At 44.2% G+C, this 23,466-nt stretch overlaps 1 protein-coding gene across 3 annotated transcripts in view; it reads right to left on the bottom strand.

The window, feature by feature from the left end:
* PLD1 (phospholipase D1) overlaps positions 1-23,466 on the bottom strand; it is a 355,357-nt gene that overhangs the window by 94,408 nt on the left and 237,483 nt on the right. For all 3 annotated transcript variants that reach the window (XM_077487973.1, XM_077487974.1, XM_077487972.1), the window contains 4 exons: positions 15,087-15,168; positions 14,655-14,765; positions 10,984-11,187; positions 6,413-6,632 (listed from right to left, as the gene is read on the bottom strand). In XM_077487973.1, coding sequence (XP_077344099.1) covers positions 6,413-6,632; positions 10,984-11,187; positions 14,655-14,765; positions 15,087-15,168 — 617 coding nt within the window. The remainder of the gene's footprint in view (positions 1-6,412; positions 6,633-10,983; positions 11,188-14,654; positions 14,766-15,086; positions 15,169-23,466) is intronic.

Genomic DNA, 23,466 nt, shown 5'->3' with positions numbered 1-23,466 from the left:
TTTACAATTTACGTTTTTTCACTTTTGCACTTTTTTCAATATATGTGTAAATATGTAAAAAGTGTAAAAATATTAATGAATAAAGCAAAAAAAAAAAAAACAGAAAAAAAGTTTATATATTATTAATTACGCTTCAAAATTGCACCTGCTCCTGGAATGGCTACAAACCCTTAAAAATCTCCATAGGCAACGTTTAAAAAAATTCTACAGGTTGCAAGTTTTGAGTTACAGCGGAGGTCTAGGGTTAGAATTATTTCTCTTGCTCTACTGATTGTGGCGATACCCTACACGTGTGGTTTGAACACCGTTTTCATATGCGGGCGCGACTCACGTATGTGTTCTCTTCTGCACGCAAGCTTGGCGGGACGGGGCGCGTTAAAAAAATTATTTTTCTTATTTATTTTACCTTTTATTTTTACACTGTTCTTTGAAACAACAAAAAAATGGTGTCACTTTTATTCCTATTAGAACGAATGTTAACATCCCTTGTAATAGAAAAAACGAATGACAGGACCTCTTAAATATGAGATCTGGGGTCAAAAAGACCTCAGATCTTCTATTTATACTAAAATGCAATACAATTTTTTTTTTTATGTCATTTGAAAAAAAATAAGTCTTTAAGAGCTATGGGGGGAAGTGACGTTTTGACGATGCTTCCACCCTGCAATGGTATGGTATGATACGGGTGGGGGCCAGACATCTTCCCCCACTCGTCTCTATATCAAGCCATGGAGAGGACCTGATCGCCTCCGCCGCTACCGACGGCTCCGGTAAGCGGTGGAGGGCACCAGAGCGTGGCAGGAGGAGCCCTCTCCCGCTGCCGATAAATGTGATCTCGCCACAGAGACCACTTTTACCTGAAAAAGTGTACCACCCGCTGAAGAAGAGGATACCGGGTTATGGTAGCTAGCTGCTGCCATAACAATGATATTCCTCTTCATAATACCGGCATACAATGACAGCGGTCCATAAGTAATTAATAAAAAAAATAACTTATTTTTTTACTGGTCAGGTTGCTTTAACTGACTTCTGCAGATTGAAGTGTATCCCTTTGATCCTTGGATGAATAAACAGAAAGATAAAAAAATGGAAGAATGTTTATTTGTATCTTTCTGTATTTGCGGCTGACCACTTGTTGAAAACATGGTCAGGCTGCTTTTTTTGGAGTCAGCTGCCCAGACCTTCTCTGTGTCGCTCAGCAAAGCTTTTATTTTTAAGATATTAGCAATTGTTTTTTCCCAGACTATGACATCACCTGGCCCCCATAACAGCCAAATGACACAAAACTGGGATGGTTGGTTAGTGCCGCGTTTGTGCTGTTTAAATTTCCGTTCTAATTTTTATCGTTTTTGCATTAATGATGATTAAAAGGTCACCAAAGATCACTCAGCCCCCCTACAACATCCATGTAAGACCACTGCGCAAATACGTTGTGGCAGAAAGTATTGCAACGACTGCCATTTTATTCTCTAGGGGGTTAGGAAAACATATAATGTTTGGGGGTTCTAAGTAATTTTCTAGCAGAAAAAAAAAGATTTTAACTAGTAAACAAGTTTAAAAAATAGGCCTGGTCCTTAAGTGGTTAAAGGTCACTAGGGATGGGCAAACGGTTCGGCCCAAGCATGACTTTGGACTGAACTTTGGCTGTTTGATCGTGCACTGAACAACCAAATTACTGGGTCGTTTGACCGCTAGTTCGGCCCGCCGAATGACCACAATGCACTGCGCTGCCTCACATGAAAGCTTGACCCAATCAGGGCACAGAGCACTGTCAGAGCCATGATTGGACGCTGTCATGAGGACTGTATTCAAACATGGCTCATTGCTCTTAATCCCGCCCCACACTATAAAAGTATTCTTTCCATAGAGGTCATTTGTAGTTTGATAGCAATGTAGAGAGATAGAACAGGGCTCGGTTCAGTGCTATTAGTTAGTTTGCTATAGTGTACTATTCGGATTTTATTGTCAGTGTAGAATATCAGTTTAGTGTGAAGCTAGGGATAGTTTAGTCAGTGTGAGCACCATTCATCTTTACATACATCGTTACACCACTCAAATAGTGATAGTACAGTGCATGCATCCTTTATGAGCAGCCATTGGCATGGGGAAAAAAAGCCAAGCCAGTCTGAGCCTGTCGTTGTGCCATACTCACACAGGTGGAAATTCTGCTGAATATCAGCCCACCGAGCACTGGCTGTGTATAATCGCCTGAAATGGCTACAGACTCTTCTGGCCTGCTTTAGTAGATTGAGCTTCCAACCCTGGGTACCCATTTAGGAAATGCTGCACCAGCAAATTTAGGACATGTGCCAGGCATGGAACAATTGTCAATGTTCCCTGTCTAAGGGCAGACAGGAGGTTTGAGCCATTATCACACACCACTATTCCTGGCTCCAGGTGGCATGGCGTAAACCACTTCTGGGCCTGTCCCTGCAGAGCTGCAAGAATCTCTGCTTTGGTGTGATTCCTGTCCCCTAGACACACCAGCTAAAGCACTGCATGGCACCTTTTAGCCTGATTTAATCGAATAGCCCTTTGAATGCTTAGGGGGTACATAGGACAATTCAGCAGAGGAGGGCATGGAGGAGGAGAGGGTAGAGCGGACAAATCTCGCATCATCACTAGCTGTATGGAGACGTGGGGGCGCAACAAGCTGCAGCACTGAGCCCAGTACTGCAGCCTTCCAAGTTGCAAGCAGAGTTACCCAGTATGCTGTGAATGAAATCTAGTGTCCCTGCCCATGCTTGCTGAACTACGTGTCAGCAGTAACGTGGACTTTGCAGCTGACTGCCTTGCCCAACGATGCCACAACATTGCCTTCCATGGTATGGTAGAAAGCTGGAATGACCTTATGTGAAAAGAAAAAGCGACTGGGAACCTGCCATTGTGGTACAGCACATTCTGAAAATTCACGGAAGGGGGCAGAATCCAACCGGTGGAAAGGCAGACGTTGTAGAGCCAGCAGCTTTGACAAGCTTGCATTTAGACGCTGGGCATGTGGGTGGCAGGGACTGTATTTTTTTCCACTGCAGCAGATGGGGTAGAGAAATTTGCCAGCTATAGTCTACAGCTGGTGGTGTGCTGCAAAGACCTGTGACACCCTGTGCTATACCATCATCCCTGTCAGTGGAGGGTGCTGAGAGGTCATGAGGTATAGCAGGGACAGACTGAGGTAAGTAAGGAGGAGGGACAGATTTGTGCCCCTTTTGTGTGGCTTTTAGGTGCTCCTGCCAATGGGATGAGTGGTGGGAGGTTAAATGCCTTGCCAAACATGTGGTACCCAAATGGTTGGTGTTTTTGCCACTCTTAATGGGCTTGAGACAAAGTTTGAAAATAGCAACAGTGCGATCGGCTGCACATGTACTAAAAAAAAAGGCCCAGACAGCTGAGCTGTGTGAAGTGGGCCTGGAAATAGTGACATCATCATCATCATCTCCTCCATCCTTATTGCCACTGGAGACAACTTGGCAATACGCTGTGACTGGGGGAACATGAATGCCAATTTGTGTACCAGTGTTCTCCCCTCTCTATAGGCTCATGTTCCTGCCTTCCTCAGCCTCAGAACCAACATTTGAATCTAGTAATGGCTCTGCATCATCAAGGAGCAAGTGGCTGACACTGTGTTCAAATAACTCAGCTGACTCCTTCATGCCTGATCCTGGGGCTATGGCAGGACTAGCTGTGTACAAAGAGGCAGGTTTAGCTATTCTGGCAGCTGCAGAGGACTGTGCACTAGTCTCGGCTTGGGTGACAGAGGATGAGGAGGATGAGGACGGTTTCATAACCACCTCCACCTCCTCTGTATGCTGTGGCTGGATAGCACAGGCAACATCACTAAACAGAGGAAATGATGCTCTGCCTAAGGACTAACCACATACACCTTTGCCTGTGGACACAAAAGCTGCTGGCCCCCCTACAGTGCCATAGGAATGTCTGCCTCTCCTTGCTGTCCTCCCTGACCTGATGAGGCGGGTGCTTATTAACAAAATGTAAAAGATTTGTATGTGTGTACGTGGATGCACTTTAATCAATGGAAAGTGGTGTTTGGTGCACTTTAATTTGAGTATTCACTACACACACACTCCACGGATACACTAAAACATACTGCAATATACTGTGTCAAACATGCAGTAGTGCACAGAACTATATGCTGTTAAACTTGCAGTATTGCGCATAACTATATGGCATTAAATTTACAGTAATGCACTGAACTGTATGGCGGTAAACTTGCAGTAACACAACTTAAATATAGTGCATTAAGCTTGCACTAACGCACAAAACTGTACTGCGTTAAATGGCACATAACGCAGTGAAATATATGGTGTTAAACTTGCAGTAACACAATAAGATATACTTTGTTAAACCGTCACATACACTCACAACTATAGCACAGCCTTTTTCAACCGTGTGCCATCAGAGGTTCTCAGGTGTGCCGCAAGATCAGGGGAGAGAAGGGCTGTCAGATAAGCCCAATCCCCTGCCGAACTGCACATCGGCACTGTGAGAAGTTCCGTCAACCTCAGCAAAGTGAAAGTAAAGTGCAGGGGAATGTGCTGTGCTCTCTGCTTTCCCCTACAGTGCAGTACCCGGCTGAATGAGGAAACTGAAAAGGTACTCCGCTAGAAGCTAGATTCGTTTTAAAAGGGCTTTATACATGTGTGTCTGTATGTGTCTGTGTGCATGTGTGTACAAGTGTGCGTACAAGTGTGCGTACAAGTGTGCGTACAAGTGTGCGTACAAGTGTGCGTACAAGTGTCCGTGTGCATGTGTGTACAAGTGTACGTACAAGTGTCTGTGTGTGTGTGTGTGTGTACAAGTGTGCGCACAAGCGTGCGTGCAATTGTCTGTGTGCTTGTGTGTACAAGCATGCGTGCAAGTGTCTGTGGGAATACAAGTGTCTGTGGGCATATGTTACTTTTATTCCTGAACCCCCCCCCCCCCCCATTCCTGTACCAGCAGAACTGCTTTTGTAGGGCTCGTTTGTGATAGCAGCAAGGGCTGCTGCTCCTCTGAAAAGCAATCCATGCACAGATCGCCTTTCAGAGGCATTTGACAGGTGGTAAAGAGGCATGATGTTGCCTCCTCACCACCTGTTTTAATGCAGCATCATGACACCGCACCCATGCAATGCACACAGCTGTGGTGTAGCCCCACCCTGGGTATACCTCCAGCTGCAGTCACAGCATGTGTACACCCCCAGCTGCTGCCTCTGCAGCTGAAACCAGCTCAACCATGTGGTTTTACCGCCCCTCCAACCTGACATGTGAACAAGCCCTTGGTTCACATCTGTGTGGCTGTGTACTGCGTGTAGGGCAGCCCATTAATTTCAATGTGCTTCCCTACCCACAAAAATGCAGGGAAAATTTTAAATTTTAAATTGCACTGCACCAAAAGCACCCCACGTTTTCTAATGTCTGGGGTGCATTAAGAATTAAAAAGAGCATACAGAGCAGAGCATTTGTCTGTGTGTCAGGAACGAGCGGGATTTTGCTGATTGTAGGGGGGCAAAGTAGGCAGGGGTTTGATTAAAAAAACGAAAAAAATAAATAAAAACTGTTAACTAAAAAAATCATAACAGCACAAACGCAGCACTAACCAACGAAACCAGTTTTGTGTCTTTTGGGTGTTGTAGAGGGGCTGAGGGAGGGAGTGACCTTTAATAAATCATTAACGCAAAAATTATAGAAGAACGAAAATTTTAACTGCACAAACCAACCAGCCCGGTTTCATATCATTTGGCTGTTGTAGGGGGAATATTAGACATGTCCTATGTACACTAACGACTTTTTTTGAGGGGCGTCAAGTGCGCCCAGAGTCTGCAACTGGTTAACACAGGCAGGAGCGCTTACAGTGATCAGTTTTTATGCAAAACCTTTATCCTAAAAAGAAAAAGACTTTAACGGTTTATAAAAAGTATTAGATGGAGTTTGGCTTAAATGTGTTAGTATATTTAAATCTGCTAGTACATATAACACTACCCTCTGAAAAAGGATGAATGAAATTGGCAGCACCGATGTGAAAAACATTTTATAAAAATAAAAAATAAAACATCGTTTTTGATATATAATGTTTGAGCAAACAAAGTTGTTCACCTAAAATAGCTGTTACAGTTAGAGTTTTTTTTATATATATATATTCTGCTCAGCAATGCTGAATAGTGACTGCCCTTTACTGCGTCTTGCTTTCAATGTAAGATTGGTCAACTCAAGTGAAATAGAACACAATAATCCCATTTAGAATACACACTTGATAACACACTATAGTTTCCCACAGAAGAGAACGCTCAAGTTTAAAATGGATTTGTTTGAGTATAAAAAGCACATAGGACAGGTCACTGCTCACATTTCTACTTACTATATTATACTGTATGGTGAAAACAAAATCTATAGAACAGATGGACATAAATACTTACGGGATTCGCTGTCTATGCTGCTGACACTATCTGCATGTTGCATGTTGTGTTTGTGGAGCTGCTTGTACAGGCTGAATTTGGCAAACTTTCTGGATTTTCCCAATCCTCGTACCTTGGAATTATCGACTACCTCTTCGCCATGCCTACTCTGTACTTGGAAGCTTGTCTTTTTCCCAGATTTGTCTTCGCCATTCAAAGTATGACTGGAATCCGACAGGGCCTGAGAACACACAAAGTTTACTCACCTCACAGAAATGACCATTTTACTGAAATCAGACCAGCCATCAAGCCAAAAAGCACAACCAGTATGCAAGGTTGTATCATATTTAAAGATTTTTGATGATTAAGGCATAGATAAATGTGTACTATAATGTAAGCCCATGGGGTAATGTACAGTTGTTCCGGCATACCTGTGCCAGCAGTGCCCTTTATTCTACAGAGATGCAGCGGCTGCACAGACACCTGCTGCTCCCAATTTTCAGATGTGCAAGTGGCAAGGCCCCGAGCGCAGACAGTGTGCATTTGGGACTCTGCATCCACACCCACACAGCTGTCAAATTAGGACCAGCGGCTGTGTTCATGCAGTTGCTGGGTCTCTTTGAAATGAAAGGCACTGCTGGCATGGGGATGCATGGAACACCTGTGTATTACTGTGTGGGCATACACAATAGTATGCCCTTGTGAACGTCTTATTCAGTCATCAAAAATCTTTAAATATGATTGAAATGATTGGACGGTCTGCTCGGGGAAGCAAGGAACACCCATGCATCCCTGTGTGCGGAAACATAGCCCTTGCACTGGCATACGCTATATTACACCAGTGTGAACAAGGCCTAATCCAAAACTTAAGACGATGGATGCTGTGGCTATATGGTAAATAAGACTGCTGATATTCCTGGCAAAGGTCTGTCAGATAATCAATGTACCAGACAGATTGTCATTTGCTGGCAGATATAATGCTCTGACCTCCAAGTTAGGTAGCGGCCTAAAGTGTCTGAGTTAAATAAGCACACAATTCACTTCCAATCAGTTGGAAAAATAATTGAGATCAAAAGGTAGTCATAAGCTACTGTGATTTCCCCAATTTTGCATGACTGAAGTTATCCAGCACAAATCAGCTGTGCAACTTAGGCCTTGTGGTCGTGTACCAACAAATTATTTTTCATTTAAGGCTGCAAGCTAATATAGGATCTCAAGCTTTGAATTATTTAAGAAAACCACACCATAACCTGAATAATGTAACTCTTAAAGCATTTATTTCTTACCCTGCAAAGTAATGTCATAATGTGCTAGTGTACATCTTATACTAGCACATTAGGTTAAACTTACCTTAAAACTAAGCTCTTCCAGCGCTGAGATGTCAGAGCTGCAGGCGCTCCATTTTCACCCATCTTGCTTCCAGGTTTGTGGACTCCGGCTCTGTTACTGGCCGGAGCCGCGATTGCGTCACTCCCGCATATGCACGTGGGAGCCGCCGTTTATGGCGACTCCCACGCGCATATGGTGGCCGTTCCCTCAGAGCATATGCGCCAGTGATGTTATTGGCTGCATGTACAGTAATTCTCTCCTAAATTATGCCCGTTTAGGCGATATTTACACTACCTATAGGTAAGCCTTATTATAGGCTTACTTTTAGGGAAAAGTTAGTGATGGGAGTTTACTTCCACTTTAACCACTTGCCGACCGCCGCACGACGATGTACGTCGACAGAATGGCACGGGCAGGCATAAGGGCTTACATGTACGTCCTTGCCTGCCCGCGGGTCGGGGGCCCGATCGGGCCCCCGCCCGGTGCCTGCGGCGGTCGGTATTCGTTCGGGAGCGATCCCGGACGAGGGGACGGCCATTCATTCATGGCCACCCCCTCGCGATCGCTCCCGACGAATGAAAATGTCCGGTGACATCACTTCCTCTCCTGTAATGTAAACACAGGAGAGGAAGTGATGTATTCTCTCCTCCGTGTCGGTATTTTTCGTTCCGGCACAGAGGAGAGAGCATCGGTGAGTTGCACAAGCACTACACTACACAGTAGAACATGCCAGGCACACTCACACCCCCCCTTTACCCCCCGATCACCCCCCAATTACCCCTGCCCCCCCAGTCACAGTGACACCAATTGCTTTTTTTTTTTTTTTGCATTGGTGTCATTTGTGACTGTAATAACTGTTAGGGCAGTTAGGGTTAGCCCCCTTTAGTTCTAATGTGCCCCCCTAACCCCCCCAATAAAGGTTTATTGGATTCGTGGCGTTCCCGCATCGCTCCAGTGTGAACCCAGCCTAATAAGCGATCATTTTTCTGATCGCTGTATTAGTGTCACAGGTGACGCTAGTTAGGCAGGTAGGTATTTAGGTTCGCCGCAGCTTTTTATAGCACCAGGGACCCCCATATACTACCGCATAAAGCCCCCTGATTTCCCCCTAGTTAACCCTTTCACCAGTGATCACCATATAACTGTTACAGGTGACGCTGGTTGGTTAGTTATTTTTTTATAGTTTCAGGGCACCCCGCCATTTATTACCTAATAAAGGTTTAACCCCCTGATCACCCAGCGGGTGTCATTTGTGACTGTAATAACTGTTAGGGCAGTTAGGGTTAGCCCCCTTTAGTTCTAAGGTACCCCCCTAACCCCCCCAATAAAGGTTTAACCCCGTGATCACCCCCCGTCGCCAGTGTCACTAAGGCTGGGTTCACATTGCAGCGGTTTATGAGAACGGATGTGATTCGCACCGCACTGCAGTGCAAATCACATCCGATCTCTGTGCGATTCGAGTTCAGCCATACAGATAGTATGGCTGAATTCGTGTCGCACCCGCCGCAAACTCGCACGGGACCCTTTTTTTGGTCCGCAGCAGAATCGGATCGCATGGGTGTTCACACCATGCGATCCGAGTTTGCAGATCGCACTGCGATATGCGAACTGATCTGGGGGTGTTATTAACATTTCACTGACACTCCCAGCAGTTCGCATAGGGCAGTGTGAACTGCCGCCGGGAGGCATGCGATGCGGGAACCCGCCGCGCATTCGTGGCGTTCCCACATCGCTCCAGTGTGAACCCAGCCTAATAAGCAATCGTTTTTCTGATCACTGTATTAGTGTCACAGGTGACGCTAGTTAGGCCGGTAGATATTTAGGTTCGCCGCAGCTTTTTATAGCGCCAGGGACCCCCATATACTACCGCATAAAGCCCCCTGATTGCCCCCTAGTTAACCCTTTCACCAGTGATCACCATATAACTGTTACAGGTGAAGCTGGTTGGTTAGTTATTTTTTTTATAGTTTCAGGGCACCCGCCATTTATTACCTAGTCTCACTAGTGTACCCCTAAATTTAGGGGTGTCTACTTTCCAAAATGGGGTCATTTGGGGGGGGGGTTTGTGCCATCTTGGCATTTTATGGCCTTCAAAACTGTAACGTCCTTAGAAAGCCTGAAGGCGGTGCTTGGTTTTCGGGGCCCCGTACGCGGCTAGGCTCCCAAAAAGTCCCACATATGTGGTATCCCCGTACTCAGGAGAAGCAGCAGAATTTATTTTGGGGTGTCATTTCACATATGCCCATGGCATGCGTGAGCAATATATCATTTAGTGACAACTTTGTGAAAAAAAAAAAAAAAAAAAAGTTTGAAATATTTTCCGCAACTTGTGGCAAAATATAAAATATTCCATGGACTCAACATGCCTCTCAGCAAATAGCTTGGGGTGTCTACTTTCTAAAATGGGGTCATTTGTGGGGGTTTTGTGCCATCTTGGCATTTTATGGCCTTCAAAACTGTAATAGGTAGTGAGAAGTGAAATCAAAAATTTACGCCCTTAGAAAGCCTGAAGGCGGTGCTTGGTTTTCGGGGCCCCGTACGCGGCTAGGCTCCCAAAAAGTCCCACATATGTGGTATCCCCGTACTCAGGAGAAGCAGCAGAATTTAACAGAAATTATTTTTTGTCATTATTCAATCGCTTCAGGCAAAAAAATAAAATATTCAATGGGCTCAACATGCCACTTATCAATTTCCTTAGGGTGTCTACTTTCCAAAATGGGGTCATTTGGGGGGGTTTTGTACTGCCCTGCCATTTTAGCACCTCAAGAAATGAGATAGGCAGTCGTAAACTAAAAGCTGCGTAAATTCCAGAAAACGTACCTTAGTTTGTAGATGTGACAACTTTTGCGCAAACCAATAAATATACAATTATTGACTTTTTTTTTACCAAAGACATGTGGCTGAATCCATTTTGGCCTAAATGTATGACTAAAATTGAGTTTATTGGATTTTTCTAATAACAAAAAGTAGAAAATATCATTTTTTTTCAAAATTTGCGTCTTTTTACGTTTATATCGCAAAAAATAAAAATCGCAGAGGCAATCAAATACCATCAAAAGAAAGCTCTATTTGTGGGAAGAAAAGGACGCAAATTTTGTTTGGGTACAACATTGCATGACCGCGCAATTACCAGTTAAAGCAGCGCAGTGCCAAATTGTAAAAAGACCTCTGGTCATTTACCAGCAAAATGGTCCGGTCTGAAGGTGGTTAAGTATCACAGACCTAATGTACTGACAGCAGTGCATGCTGCCTAAAATACTAACCATATTTATGGCATTTGTTGACTGTGCCCCTATAATTCTTTTGACACTGCCCACATCTGTGAGTCTGTGCTCATCATCGTCCCATCGGCCATATGCCAGGTCAATTCCTCCCACAAAAGCCACAGACTGGTCAATCACAACTATTTTTTCATGGTGAGCCCACAAGTAGACAGACGATGACATGTGATCTGGATGTCTCATCACCTGTACAAAAATAGAAAAAGTTTAATGAGCTTCTGAAATATGTATGGCAATGGTGAAATCACATAAAACAATGAATTGTCGATGTCAAGACATTAAAACAGCATTATATGTGATAGACAAATGGATGTTGATTTACTAAAATGAGTGTGCAAAATCTGGTGCAGCTGTGCATGGGAACCAATTAGCTTCTAATGTCAGCTTGTTCAATTAAGCTTTGGCAAAAAAAAAAAACCTGAAAGCCGATTTGGTTTCTATGCAGCGCTGCACCAGATTTTGCACTCTCCAGTTTTAGTAAATCAACCCCATAGTGTCCAAGACCCGCCCCACCCCCACTCCTGTTCAGGGATGGTTGTTCCAGTTGGACGTAGATGGCCTCTTTCACACCTTGTGAACCAGTTATCCTCTCTGTCCAAAACAAGCATTTTTCACACTTCCCATCCTGTTCTTGGACAACCAGTGTCTACACATTCCATGGTTAGTGGATTGGGGTATCTGCACTACCTGGGTGCATATAAACACTAGGATCTTCCTGGCACTGGCATTCATAGGAATTGAAAAAGTGCCTTGTAGAAGCGTTGAAACATCGATATTACAGAACAAGTCATGCTAAATGTGACTTACTAGCAACATAACAAATTTGATGGCTACGAAAGCCATTTTGGAACCTATGGTTTTAAAAGATTTCACCTCTATTTCCATCTGCAGTCAGCTATGAAAACATCAAAAAACTATTCTTTGGAAACAGTACAGATGCATACAAGTGATTCTTTTTTAATCTTTGGCACAATACTTTTCAAGGGTGCTTTCATATCTACAAGTCTGTGGGGGTAAGCAATGATTTTGTTATTGGAAAGCAAGGACTTCTCTGATTATAGTAGGAAGACCGTAAGGCCGCGTACACACGGGCGGACTGTCTGTCCAACTTAGTCCGCTGAAACGTGTTTCAGCGGACAATCCGCTCGTGTGTGGGCTTCAGCGGACTTTTTCAGCGGACAGTCTGGCGGACTAAGTCTTTCGGAATTTCCGTAATACAGTCCGTCCAAACTTGGTTTCAGCGGACAGTCCGCTCGTGAGTAGGCAAGTTGGACGGACTAAGTATGGCGCATGCTCAGAAAGGATTTACACGGCCGAAGGTTGCATTGCAGTGTATTGGACGTCGTATTTCTAGTCCCGTCGTACGTGCTGTACACGTCATCGCGCAAGCTTTCAGCGGACTGTCTGTTCATCGTGTGTGGTCAAGTCTGTTCATTCAAAAGTAGGACGGACTGTCTGTCGGATTGTCTGACGAACTTAGTTGGCCAGACAATCCGCCCGTGTGTACGCAGCCTAACACTTAGCACTCAATTTTAGGAAGTGCACTAGGCCATTCTACAAGAACATGCAACTGGTGTACAGAAGTCTCCTGGAAATGCAATTTTCTACTCATATAATTATCTTACTGCGTTTTCAAAATTCTCTATTTTTACAACATTAGGACTGATCACCCAGGAAGTGGCTGCGGGATTGTAGGAAGCGATGGGAATCTATGAGTGCACTTAAGTACAGATGACAGCAGACAGCGCTCCACAATGACATTTTATAAATCCCTTAAAATGTATGTAGCCGACTAGATGAGGACTGGTATCTTTTATTAGTTACAGTGGAGTTATACTTTAGGTTGATCGATGGATATGTTTTTTTTTTTTTTTTTTTTTAGAGAACAAAATACACCTCTCTCCAATGAAAATCTGTCACAATCCTAAGCAATTTGTATGTCACAGAAAATGGATAAGCGGAGGAAATGTTTAGTGAAAACTGTATATCAATACAGCCAGCGGATCCAGAGACACTAGCAGCTGGAGTTGCAGGCAAAGTCTGGCCTCTTTTGGAAAGGTTAGGCTTGGTTCTACTCTCTCCCACTTCCAAACCTACAAATGGATCAGTGAAACTACCCATTACATTAAGTGCCAATTAGGGAGAATTTGATGTTGTGACAAGTAGTTTTCACTCAAGCCTTTTATTATAAGCCTCTTACTTTGTAGTCTTATCATATATTTAAAGTAGAACTATAAGCAAAACTTTTTTCTTTCATTTTGAATAGAGTAAGGGAGGGTTAAGATCCTTTTTTTTTTTCAGCATCTGTGTCCCATTGCGGAGATTTCCCTTCACTTTCTGTGCTATATAGTCAAACAGGAAGTGAGAGGAACTCCCTGCGCATTAAAGGGGTTGTAAAGGTAAATGTTTTTTCACCTTAATGCATTCTATGCATTAAGGTGAAAAAACATCTGACAGTCCCGGCGCCCCCAGCCCCCCGTTTTACTTACCTGACCCCTCGAAAATCCCGCGCTCGTCCCCCGACGTCCTTTCCACTGTTCAGCCTGGCCGCTGATTGGCTGGAGTGGATGGATGGAAAGCAGCGCAGCCATTGGCTCGCGCTGCTGTCAATCACATCCACTGACGCGGAGCGCCGGGGGGGTGGGGCCGTGTGATACAGCAAGCGGCTATGTGGGATTTTTTTTTGCTTTCATCTTTAATAATAATGGTAAGCAGGACAAACAGAGAGGGTGAATCTCCCTAACGGGGGCACAGACAGCAGTGGAAACTGATACGTGTTCTACTCTGTCTACTCTATCCAAAACTAAAAAAGTAAGTTTTGTCATAAGTTATAATTTAAGTTATACTTTAATTTGAATCTGAAGCTCATGACAGGCATACTGTAAATCTTTCTCCCTCCTGCCACTCGTGCCTACAAATGTTGCTCTGATCCTAAGAAACCTTTATATAAAGTCCACCGGTAAACCGATACATCTGAGCGCGCCAATCTCCTGGGTCTCACCCAGCAGTAACTGGTTCCTCTTGCTAATCCAAGGACTCAGTAGTGATGTCAAATCAGCCATAGGAACCAGTGTAACCTGGTGGGAAGGTATTTGTTTCCCAGCCATAGGAACCAGTGTGATCTACTAGATATTTTGGTTTCCCAAAGAAATTTTGGACACAATTTCTTATGAGTGCAGTAGTATTTGGCAGAGTGGGATGGCAGGAAAGACAAATGTGCACACACTTAGAATTAGATAAAGATAAGTTTAGGGGGAACAGTATATTAAATGAAATAACATCTAGTTGTGAAAAGATGGTACTTTTATAGGCTTGGCTATTCAGGCTCCATCTGGCAGATACAAGGCAATGGGTTTGATTTACTGAAAAACCTGGTGCAGCTCTGAATAGAAACCAATCAGCTTTCAGGTTTTATTATCGAAGCTTAATTGAACAAGCTGAAATTAGAAGCAGATTGCCTACCATGCACAGCTGCACCAGATTTTGCGCACTCTCCAGTTTTAATAAATCAATCCCAATGACTTAATACACTGGATTGCTTGAACTCATATTCCAAACTTTGCGGTTATGTATATACTATTGCAGAAAACAAAATCATTCAAAAAACAATTAAAAAGAAAATAATTTAAAGTAAAAAATGATGTCCACTATACCTTAATATTTGGATGTGTACGCATGAGAGTCCTCTTGCTGTATTCACTATTTATACCCAAAGCCAATTCTACTTCCTTGTACAGCATAATAAAGATCTTGACTCCTTGTTGCTGTAAAAACAAAGACATGTAGCGATACCAACATAGCTTTCCCTAAAACTTTCTATTATTGTGTATACAGGAATAAACATTTTATTGATTACAACATACGTTTTTTCCAGGTTGGTTGCAAAAGTGGAAGTTTATCAAGTATTTCAACAACAAACCAATATTTTAACTTCCCTTGCACTGTTAAAGGAATTTGACAAAATAATGAATAAAAAAAATACTAAACAATGAATAACAGCATCCTCAAGAACTATACAGGTTAGAACTTATGGCAGTAAATACCCATGGTACAGTATGTACTAAATTTAACTAAACATAACTTACAGCTTTTCTCTTTAGGACACAATCTAGTCTCCATCGATTTCCTTCCACCACTGGTCGCTTGAGGAAAATTTCTGGACTCAACCTTCAAAGAAAGCAGAAACCGGTTTGTATATATATATATATATATATATATATATATATATATATATATATATATATATATATATATATATATATAATATAATATATATATAGATATATATACACATACACACACACACGTGCTAATCTTATAAAAAAAAAGTAACAGAATTTAAATGTATACTCTAACACGTGCAGGGAACAGTTCTGATATTTTACTGAAAGGAGTCAATGTTCTGCATTTTGAAAGAGCATCTTCCATGAGGGTTAATGGTATCAACATAATTTTAAAAAGCAGCCAATGAAAAAACTTATTAAACAAAAAAAAACTGAGGTGTAAAGGTGCCCTTTAAACTGTAAGGCCTCTGTCACACGGCCGATCCGTTCAGGTCCGCCTGTCAGTTATGCAGGCGTACCTGAACTGATGCTCCATAGACCTCTATGGAGCGTCGGATGTCAGCGGTGACATGTCCACTGACATCCGACCCGCCCCGATCTGAAAAAGTGTGACAGAGGAAAAACGTACTTTTCCATCCGTCATCGGATTGGGTGACGACGGACTCTGCGGTCCGTCGTAACCCGATCTCCCATAGAGGAGAGCGGCGCTCTGACAGGTCCGTCCCTGCGCAGTGTGCAGGGACGGACCTGTCATCTGCCGGCTCAGCAGAGATCGACAGAGTGATCAGTGATGATCCGCCCCGTGTGAAAGGGCCCTAAATGTAACAAATGTAACATACTTGCAAAAGCCTGGATACCCCAAGTCAATTGTATCTTTTCCTATACAAGTAAAATGCGCTCACAATTTTAGACCTCTGAGCAAAACAAGAAAATCAGTCATCATGAAATAATATAAATCGGTGCAGTAGCCATCTGTTGCAACTTATGGTGGCCATGCATAGCCTAAGTGCCAGGCAAAACAGTCGATTTTGGACTCCCACTCCCCACACACAGTAAAAATTAATTGTGTTCATCAACACAATAGCAGTTATGGGGTAAATGGATTTTCATGGAGTTTTTATGCCTTTTGATAACATTTCCAAAGATGTGACGCATGCAATTACCCAAGCCCATAGCTGCAAAAATGTACTAAAGGTTATAGTAAGTATTTCTCATTTCAAAAAAGATTTGAATGGCAATGAAAAAATTCTGAGAATAAAGTCGTTAAACTTCCTATAATCTGGAAATAGAAGAATGCTTTAATCTCTAAAATCACCATCTATTAACTTCTGTGTGTTTTAAGGACAGGTGCTCTTTATGGGAAAATCTGCTTGGTTCTATCATATATAGGTCAATAAATCTCACTGTTGAGCTCCAGAGAGAGTGCCTTTGCTAGACTTCACATCATTTTTGCATTTTTATATGTTCATTGACAAAAATAAAACTATTCTACCTGTTAGTGCATGTCATTATGATACAGTATAGTAAAAGTACAGTGCAAGCAGCAACCATAGGAACACAGATTCCACAGACACACCTTGTAATTATTTTGTAGACAAATGCTTAGAAATATAGTCAACATTGTTAGACACTGTTCATCTAGCTCCAAAATTTATAGTGAAAAAGAACATCCGAGGAAAGAAGCATTATAGGGGCTACTAGGAATACTATGCATGATCATTTTGGAGACAGATATTATATTGTAATTGAGGATCTACATATTACAAATATAGTCCCAGTCTACTGTAATAAGAAATAAACTTCAATGCATGAGAAAATGGGTTTAGATTGACACTGGACCGATAAATTGATAAATGTTTGAATCTGATTGGGTCAGTTAGCACTATTTCGCACGAATCGTGTTCAAAGAGAAATGCTGTGCCTAGCATGAAACAGGTCAGAATAGAACTTGTTCCTGATGGCCATTTTATTAAACGAAAATCATTTTGCATCTCAATGTGGTATTCTTGTTGTGGATATGATTGCTTCAGTGGACACAGGCCAAGCCAGCACATGATTGTGAAGCCCGATATCGCCTGAAGCAGAATGTAAAATATATGACATTATGGATTAATCACAATGGAAAAAAAATTTGAGTTTCTAGCTCAGGGGTCCTCAAACTTTTTAAACAGGGGGCTGGTTCACTGCCCCTCAGACTGTTAGAGGCCGGACTATAGTTAAAAAACAAAACAAAAAACTATGAACACATTCCTATGCACACTGCACATATCTTATTTTGAAGTGAAAAAACAAAACGGAACAAATACAATATTTAAAATGAAGAACAAGTAAAGTTAAATCAACAAATTTACCAGTATTTCAATTTGAACTATGGGCCTGCTTTTAGCTAATGAGATGGTCAATGTCGCAGCCCAATCAGTGGCCACCTCACCATCAGTTGGGAATCCAGCCTTGGGTGGGGTGGGCCAGATAAATGTCCTTGGCGGGCAACATGTGGCCCACGGGCTGTAGTTTGAGGACCCCGATCTAGCTGAATGGTAGGGAGTACTGACCCACAAGTCTTTGTTTATGTCTACACTAGTACTATGAAGCTTCCTGAATAAAAACCAAAATGTGAACAGAAAAACTGAGGTTTAATTAGATTTTAAATATTTCCAAAAGAAACAGCATTGACAAATTATGTTTTGTCTGTGTGCCATCTGGGCATGATACATTGTGTGGGTATATGAGAATAATCAAGGGAAAAAAGATGGAGATTTGGAAAATGGATCTAGTTGAAAAATATGAAGCAGCATATGGTAAAAACTCAGATTTTAAAGTGAACCTACAAATAGAACAAGGTTTTTCACTTTGCACTAGATATACAGTGCATCTGGAAAGCATTCACAGCGCTTTACCTTTACCACATTTTGTTATGTTACATACAGCCTTTTTCCACAATGGAATACATATATTATTTTCCTCGGAATTCTACAAACAAAACCCCATAATGGCTATGTGAAAGAAATTTGTTTTACATTTAAAAAAAAGAAAGAAAAAAAAAAAAAAATCACTTGTACATAAGTATTCACAGCCTTTTCCATGACACTCAAAATTGAGCTCAGGTGCATCCTGTTTCCACTGGTCATCTTTAGGCCGGGTTCACACCGCTGCGATGCGGGAACGCAGCGAATCCGCGGCGTTTTCCCACATCGCATTACTCCCGCCGGCAGTTCACACTGCCCTATGCGGACGGCTGGGAGTGTCAATGATATGTTAATGACACCCCCAGATCCCTCCGCATATCGCAGTGCGATCTGCCGACTTGCACAGGAATCGGATCGCATGGTGTGAACCCCCATGCGATCCGATTCTGTTGCGGACCAAAAAAAGGGTCCCGTGCGAGTTTGCTGCGGGAGCGATGCGAATTCAGCCATACTATCTGTATGGCTGAACTCGCATCGCTACGGAGATCGGATGTGATTAGCACTGCAGTGCGGTGCGAATCACATCCGGATCTCCCCCCGCAGCAGTGTGAACCTGGCCTTAAGATGTTTCTACAACTTGATTTGAGTCCACCTGTGGTAAATTCATTTGATTGGACGTGATTTGGAAAGGCACACACCTGTCTATATAAGGCCCCACCGTTAACAGTGCATGTCAGAGTACAAACCAAGTCATGAAGTCCAAGGAATTGTCTGTAGACCTCCGAGACAGGATTGTAGAGAGGCACAGATCTGGGGAAAGGTACAGAAAAATGTCTGCAGCATTGAAGTTCCCAATGAGCACAGTGGCCTTTATTATCCATGAATGAAAGAGGTTTGGAACTACCAGGGCTCAAATTTACAAGGGTAAAGAAAATGGTCCATCCTCCCAATAGTTAGGCTCTCAAATCCTGAACCCCTAGGGCCCAAGGCTCCTTATGGGGACAAGGCACTCTACGGGCTCCCTAGGCCAGATGGACCCCACTCCTTAAGGACCCGCCAAAGCTGGTCCTCCACATATTTGATGAGGGCACTCCAAAGAAGCACCCGAAGGCCACATATCCTCTCCCCAACATCAGGGCAGACCCTAATAATCTGCACCCTCAGTCCTGTGCAGGAAAAAAAAAAACACCACATGTGCAGTGCTAGTGCCCATGATAAACAGTGAAATAAAAATTGCCAAGTGCAAAACACAGGGCAGGGATTTTGGCTAGTGTAAATATTTCCCCTGGACTGACCATAAGGCCTGTCCAAGAGGCACATGCAAGAGATGCAAAAAGTGACGTGGCCAAGTGCCAGTGGAACTCAGTGAGGCCCCCAAGTGTTTTTCTGGCACCCGTGGGACACCACTTCCTTCTGTACCATGCAATACCACTCTGACAACGCTTTTTCCCTGGCACCAGAGAAGCTGTCAAGGAGGCAAGTTGCAACCTGGTTGTTGGAAAAATGGAATTACGTACCGGTAATGTCCTTTTCCAGGAGTCTTTCAGGACAGCCACCTTAGAGAGACACCGGCTCCTCCCCTCTGAGGAAACACCGCCTTCATTTTCATGATTTAAGCCTCCTCCTCCCTTCGTTCCTCAGTTCTTCCAGAGTACCTCCGGCCAACTGGGGAGACACAAGAACACGTCAAACAAATAAACTTTTTAAGTCTTACCTGACGGCCTCATGTAATGAGTTCCCGATGATCTGCAAACAATTTGGGTGGGAACCGGTGCTGTCCTGAAAGACTCCTGGAAAAGGACATTACCGGTACGTAATTCCATTTTTCCCCAATCGTCTTTCAGGACAGCCACCTTAGAGAGGATAAGCGAGTATATTACCTTATGCCCCGTACACACGAGCGGACTTTTTAACATCCAAAGTCCGAAGGACCGAGTCCGTCAGACTATCCGATCGTGTGTGGGCTGCAACGGACTTTTGATTCGCCAAAGTCTGACGGACTTTAGAAATGAAGCATGCTTCAAATTTTCCCGAAGGAACTCCGCCGGACCCGGTCCCCTTCGAAAACTCCGCTCGTGTGTATGCTACTCCGACGGACTAAAACCGACGCTAGGGCAGCTATTGGCTACTGGCTATGAACTTCCTTATTCGAGTCGGGTCGTACGTCATCACGTTCGAATCCGTCGGAGTTTAGTGTGATCGTGTGTGGCCAAGTCCGTTCGGCCGAAAAGTCTGTCAGAACTCCGTCGGAACTCCGTCGGAACTCCGTCGGAACTCCGGCGGAACTCCTTTGGAAGTCTGTCGGACATAAGTCCTCTCGTGTGTACGGGGCATTAGGGTGGGACCACTGCCTGCAGTACTATACGGCCAAAGGCTTGGTCTTTGGCTGACAGAAGATCCAGTCTATAATGTTTCACAAACGTAGAAACACTGGACCACGTTGCAGCACTACAGATCTGTGCAGGAGATGCCCTAGCCCACTCTGCCTGAGAAGATGCTACCGCCCCGGCTGAGTGTGCTCTAACCCCAACTGGAGGATCTAACCCCCCTGTCACGTAAGCCTGTCCAATGGCTAACCTTAACCATCTAGCTATCGTACGTTTAGAGGCTTTGGAACCCTTCCTAGCCCCAGAAAACAACACAAAAAGTGAATCGGATTTCTTGAACTGACCTTGTGCAATCCAAATAATGAAGAACACATCTTTTAACATCTAATCTGTGAAACATGTGTTCCTGTTCTCTTACTGGATTCGAACAGAAAGTAGGTAGCACAATCTCCTGTATTCTTATGGAACTAGAGGCTACCTTAGGTAAAAAAAAAAAAAAGGTGCCCTAATAGAAAGGGCTTCGAGTTCACTTACTCTCCTTGCTGTAGTGATTGCCACCAAAAATACAGTTTTGAGAGTGATCAATTTTAACGAGCAAGGTTCTAACGGTTCAAAAGGTTCCCCTGTGAGAACCTGTAAAACCAAAGCCAGATCCCGACTAGGAAGGGGGCGACCAAAGGCTTGGTCTTCGCCTACTTAAGGTTCTGAAGAACCTTACTATACCAAGGACTGACATTAGATGTCTATCCAGAAATACGCTTGAAACGGATCCCTGACTCTCCAATGTTTCGGGGCTATCCTTTTATCTGCCCCTGACTGCAGGACCTCTAGAACGGCCCCCGAGCTGTGCTCATTGAAGGAGTTCTCTGAGCACCAGTTATTGAACCGCTTCTATACCTTCAGGAAAATGGTCTGAGCTTCCATTTACCTGCAATTCAAAAGAGTGGCTACTAACAGTCTGAGACCCCTTTGCCGTTCGGTAATTCCTCAGTAGCCAAGCTGCAAGGTTCCACCTGGGGACAGCAGATTGGACACCGGGAAAAAACCCCGGGGAGTTCCACCGACAGGCCCTTCAGAATGGAGAACCACGGCCTCCTGGGCCAATGAGGTGCGATTAGACAGAGATGGTAATCTCCACCTGAAACTTCCTTAACTCTGCAGGAATCAGGATGGGAATCAGGACGGAAAGGGGGAAAGCATAGCACCTAGAGAAACCCTAAGTCTGTGTTTAGTGCGTCTGCTTCCGACATCCCATCTCCCCTGCTCATAGAACAGGAGATGGCTTCTTTCACGTTTTTCCCTTGGGGCAAAAGAAGTCTATCGAAGGAATCCCCCTCCACCGGGTGATCACTTCGAAAACATCCTGTTTGAGAACCTGGTTGCTCTCTCCCCGCGTTCTCCCTCCAATTTTGAGGGTCTCTTTGACTCCTTCCTCCTTGGATATTGGCCAAATCCACTCTAGGCCTTGTGACAAACATGCTCCCCTATCCCACCAAAGGGACTTTAAAATACGGGCTGTGTAGTATTATCTCAATGGTCTAAGTCGGCTATTCACTGCTACCTTGACAGCACAGGACTGTCAGCTGTGACCTTTGCCATTCGGTGATCAGTCGTGAGCCACCGTGCTAGAGCTAGCAACGGACACCCTCGTGATTTGGCACAGGGTGGACTAGAACTCAGACATACGCAATCCAACCGCAGACTGCGCCTTTGGGAGACGGCGCGCATTGTCACACGCCACCGCTCCTGGCTTCTTTACCTGAGTCAGAACCGAAACCAAAGAGTCCTAAGACCCTCTACTGTGGCCCCAAACCTTCAAGATGGATAGTTTGCAGAGGACGGTAACGCAACCCCGTCCACTGAACAGCTAGGAGCGTGGATGTCAGAAAGCTCAACCTGACCCCCTTCACCCAGGAAGGTGACCCCTTGGGAAGAAGTTTAAGATGAGTTTCCCTAGGTTCAGAGGCCAACCCAAGCTCACTAATAGGTCCCTTGTAAGTTATGGATCCCCGTTCAACTGCGCCAGAGAAGGGACAAACAGGAGAAGATCGTCGAGATACACGATCACAGAGACTACCCTGAGACGCAGGAAGGACAGAACCTCTACCATCGCTTTGGTGAAGATACGAGGGAGAAGGGGATAGCCCAAAGGGGAGTGCTTTAAACTGAAGGTGTAGCACCCCTACAGAGGTTCTTACTGCCAGCATGAGGAAACGCTGGTGGCTCTCTGCGATGGAAATATGCAGGTATGCATCCTTACTATCGATGCCCTGAAACAGTTTTGGTGGAAGAGGTGCCCTCACCCCGTGACTAAAACCAACCAAAAGCTTCTGTAGGTGACCAAGACACCCAGATTATTCAGGTTCAGGATGAGCCTGAACTTTTCCGAAGGCTTGTGAACCATAAAAGAGAGGATAGAAGCCTTGCCTGTTTAACCTGCTGGGACCTTTGTTACCACTTCCTATTCCTCTAACTCCTGCAGAGGAAAGAAAGGCACATCTTGTCAGCTCAGTGACAAGGAGTCTCAAAAGGGGGAAGCTCTGAAAACTCCACACGGTAACCTCTTTTGATGATCCCCAACACAAACTGATTGGAGGTGATCGTCTCCCACTTGGGGAGGAAGGACCCTTTTTAACTGCTCCCCCTATTTTATCTTAAGGGGAAAGGCCTCTTTCTTATAAGCCGTGCGATAGCACTGCTTCAAGACCTGGCCCAAACAGCAGGTCTCCCCTAAAGAGGAATTCCACCGAGCTTTGATCTGGACGCCCCGTCCCTCTGCCATGTCTACAGCCTTAAGGCTCTCCAGGCTGAGTTGTTCAGAGCCGAGGACCTTGCATACAATCGAATGGATTGAGCCGAAGCATCCGCAGAGTATGCCAACGCCTAAAGCAGCACGGGAAAAGGAGGATAGAAAGACTCCTCTGCCGTCATTGCTTCATCTGGATAAGCCAATACTTTGTACTACGAGCCACCACTGTGGCTGCTATGGCAGGCTTAGAGATTTCCTTATGGTAAATCTTCAAACCATAGGGTCTGAAAGTACCCCCATGTCCCCAGGGACAGGTCAGTATGCCTGGACATCTGAGAAAAGGCCGCATCTAATCTGGGGGATTTTATTCCAGATGAGAACCTCCTCTTCCGCCCAAGGAAACCTTGCTTTAATGCACC

The sequence above is a fragment of the Lithobates pipiens genome, unplaced genomic scaffold (genome assembly GCF_037356315.1).
Source record: "Lithobates pipiens isolate NorthernLeopardFrog02 unplaced genomic scaffold, aLitPip1_a1.2 Scaffold_18, whole genome shotgun sequence".
NCBI lineage: Eukaryota > Metazoa > Chordata > Amphibia > Anura > Ranidae > Lithobates > Lithobates pipiens.
This window is presented reverse-complemented; position numbering and strand designations above follow the sequence as displayed.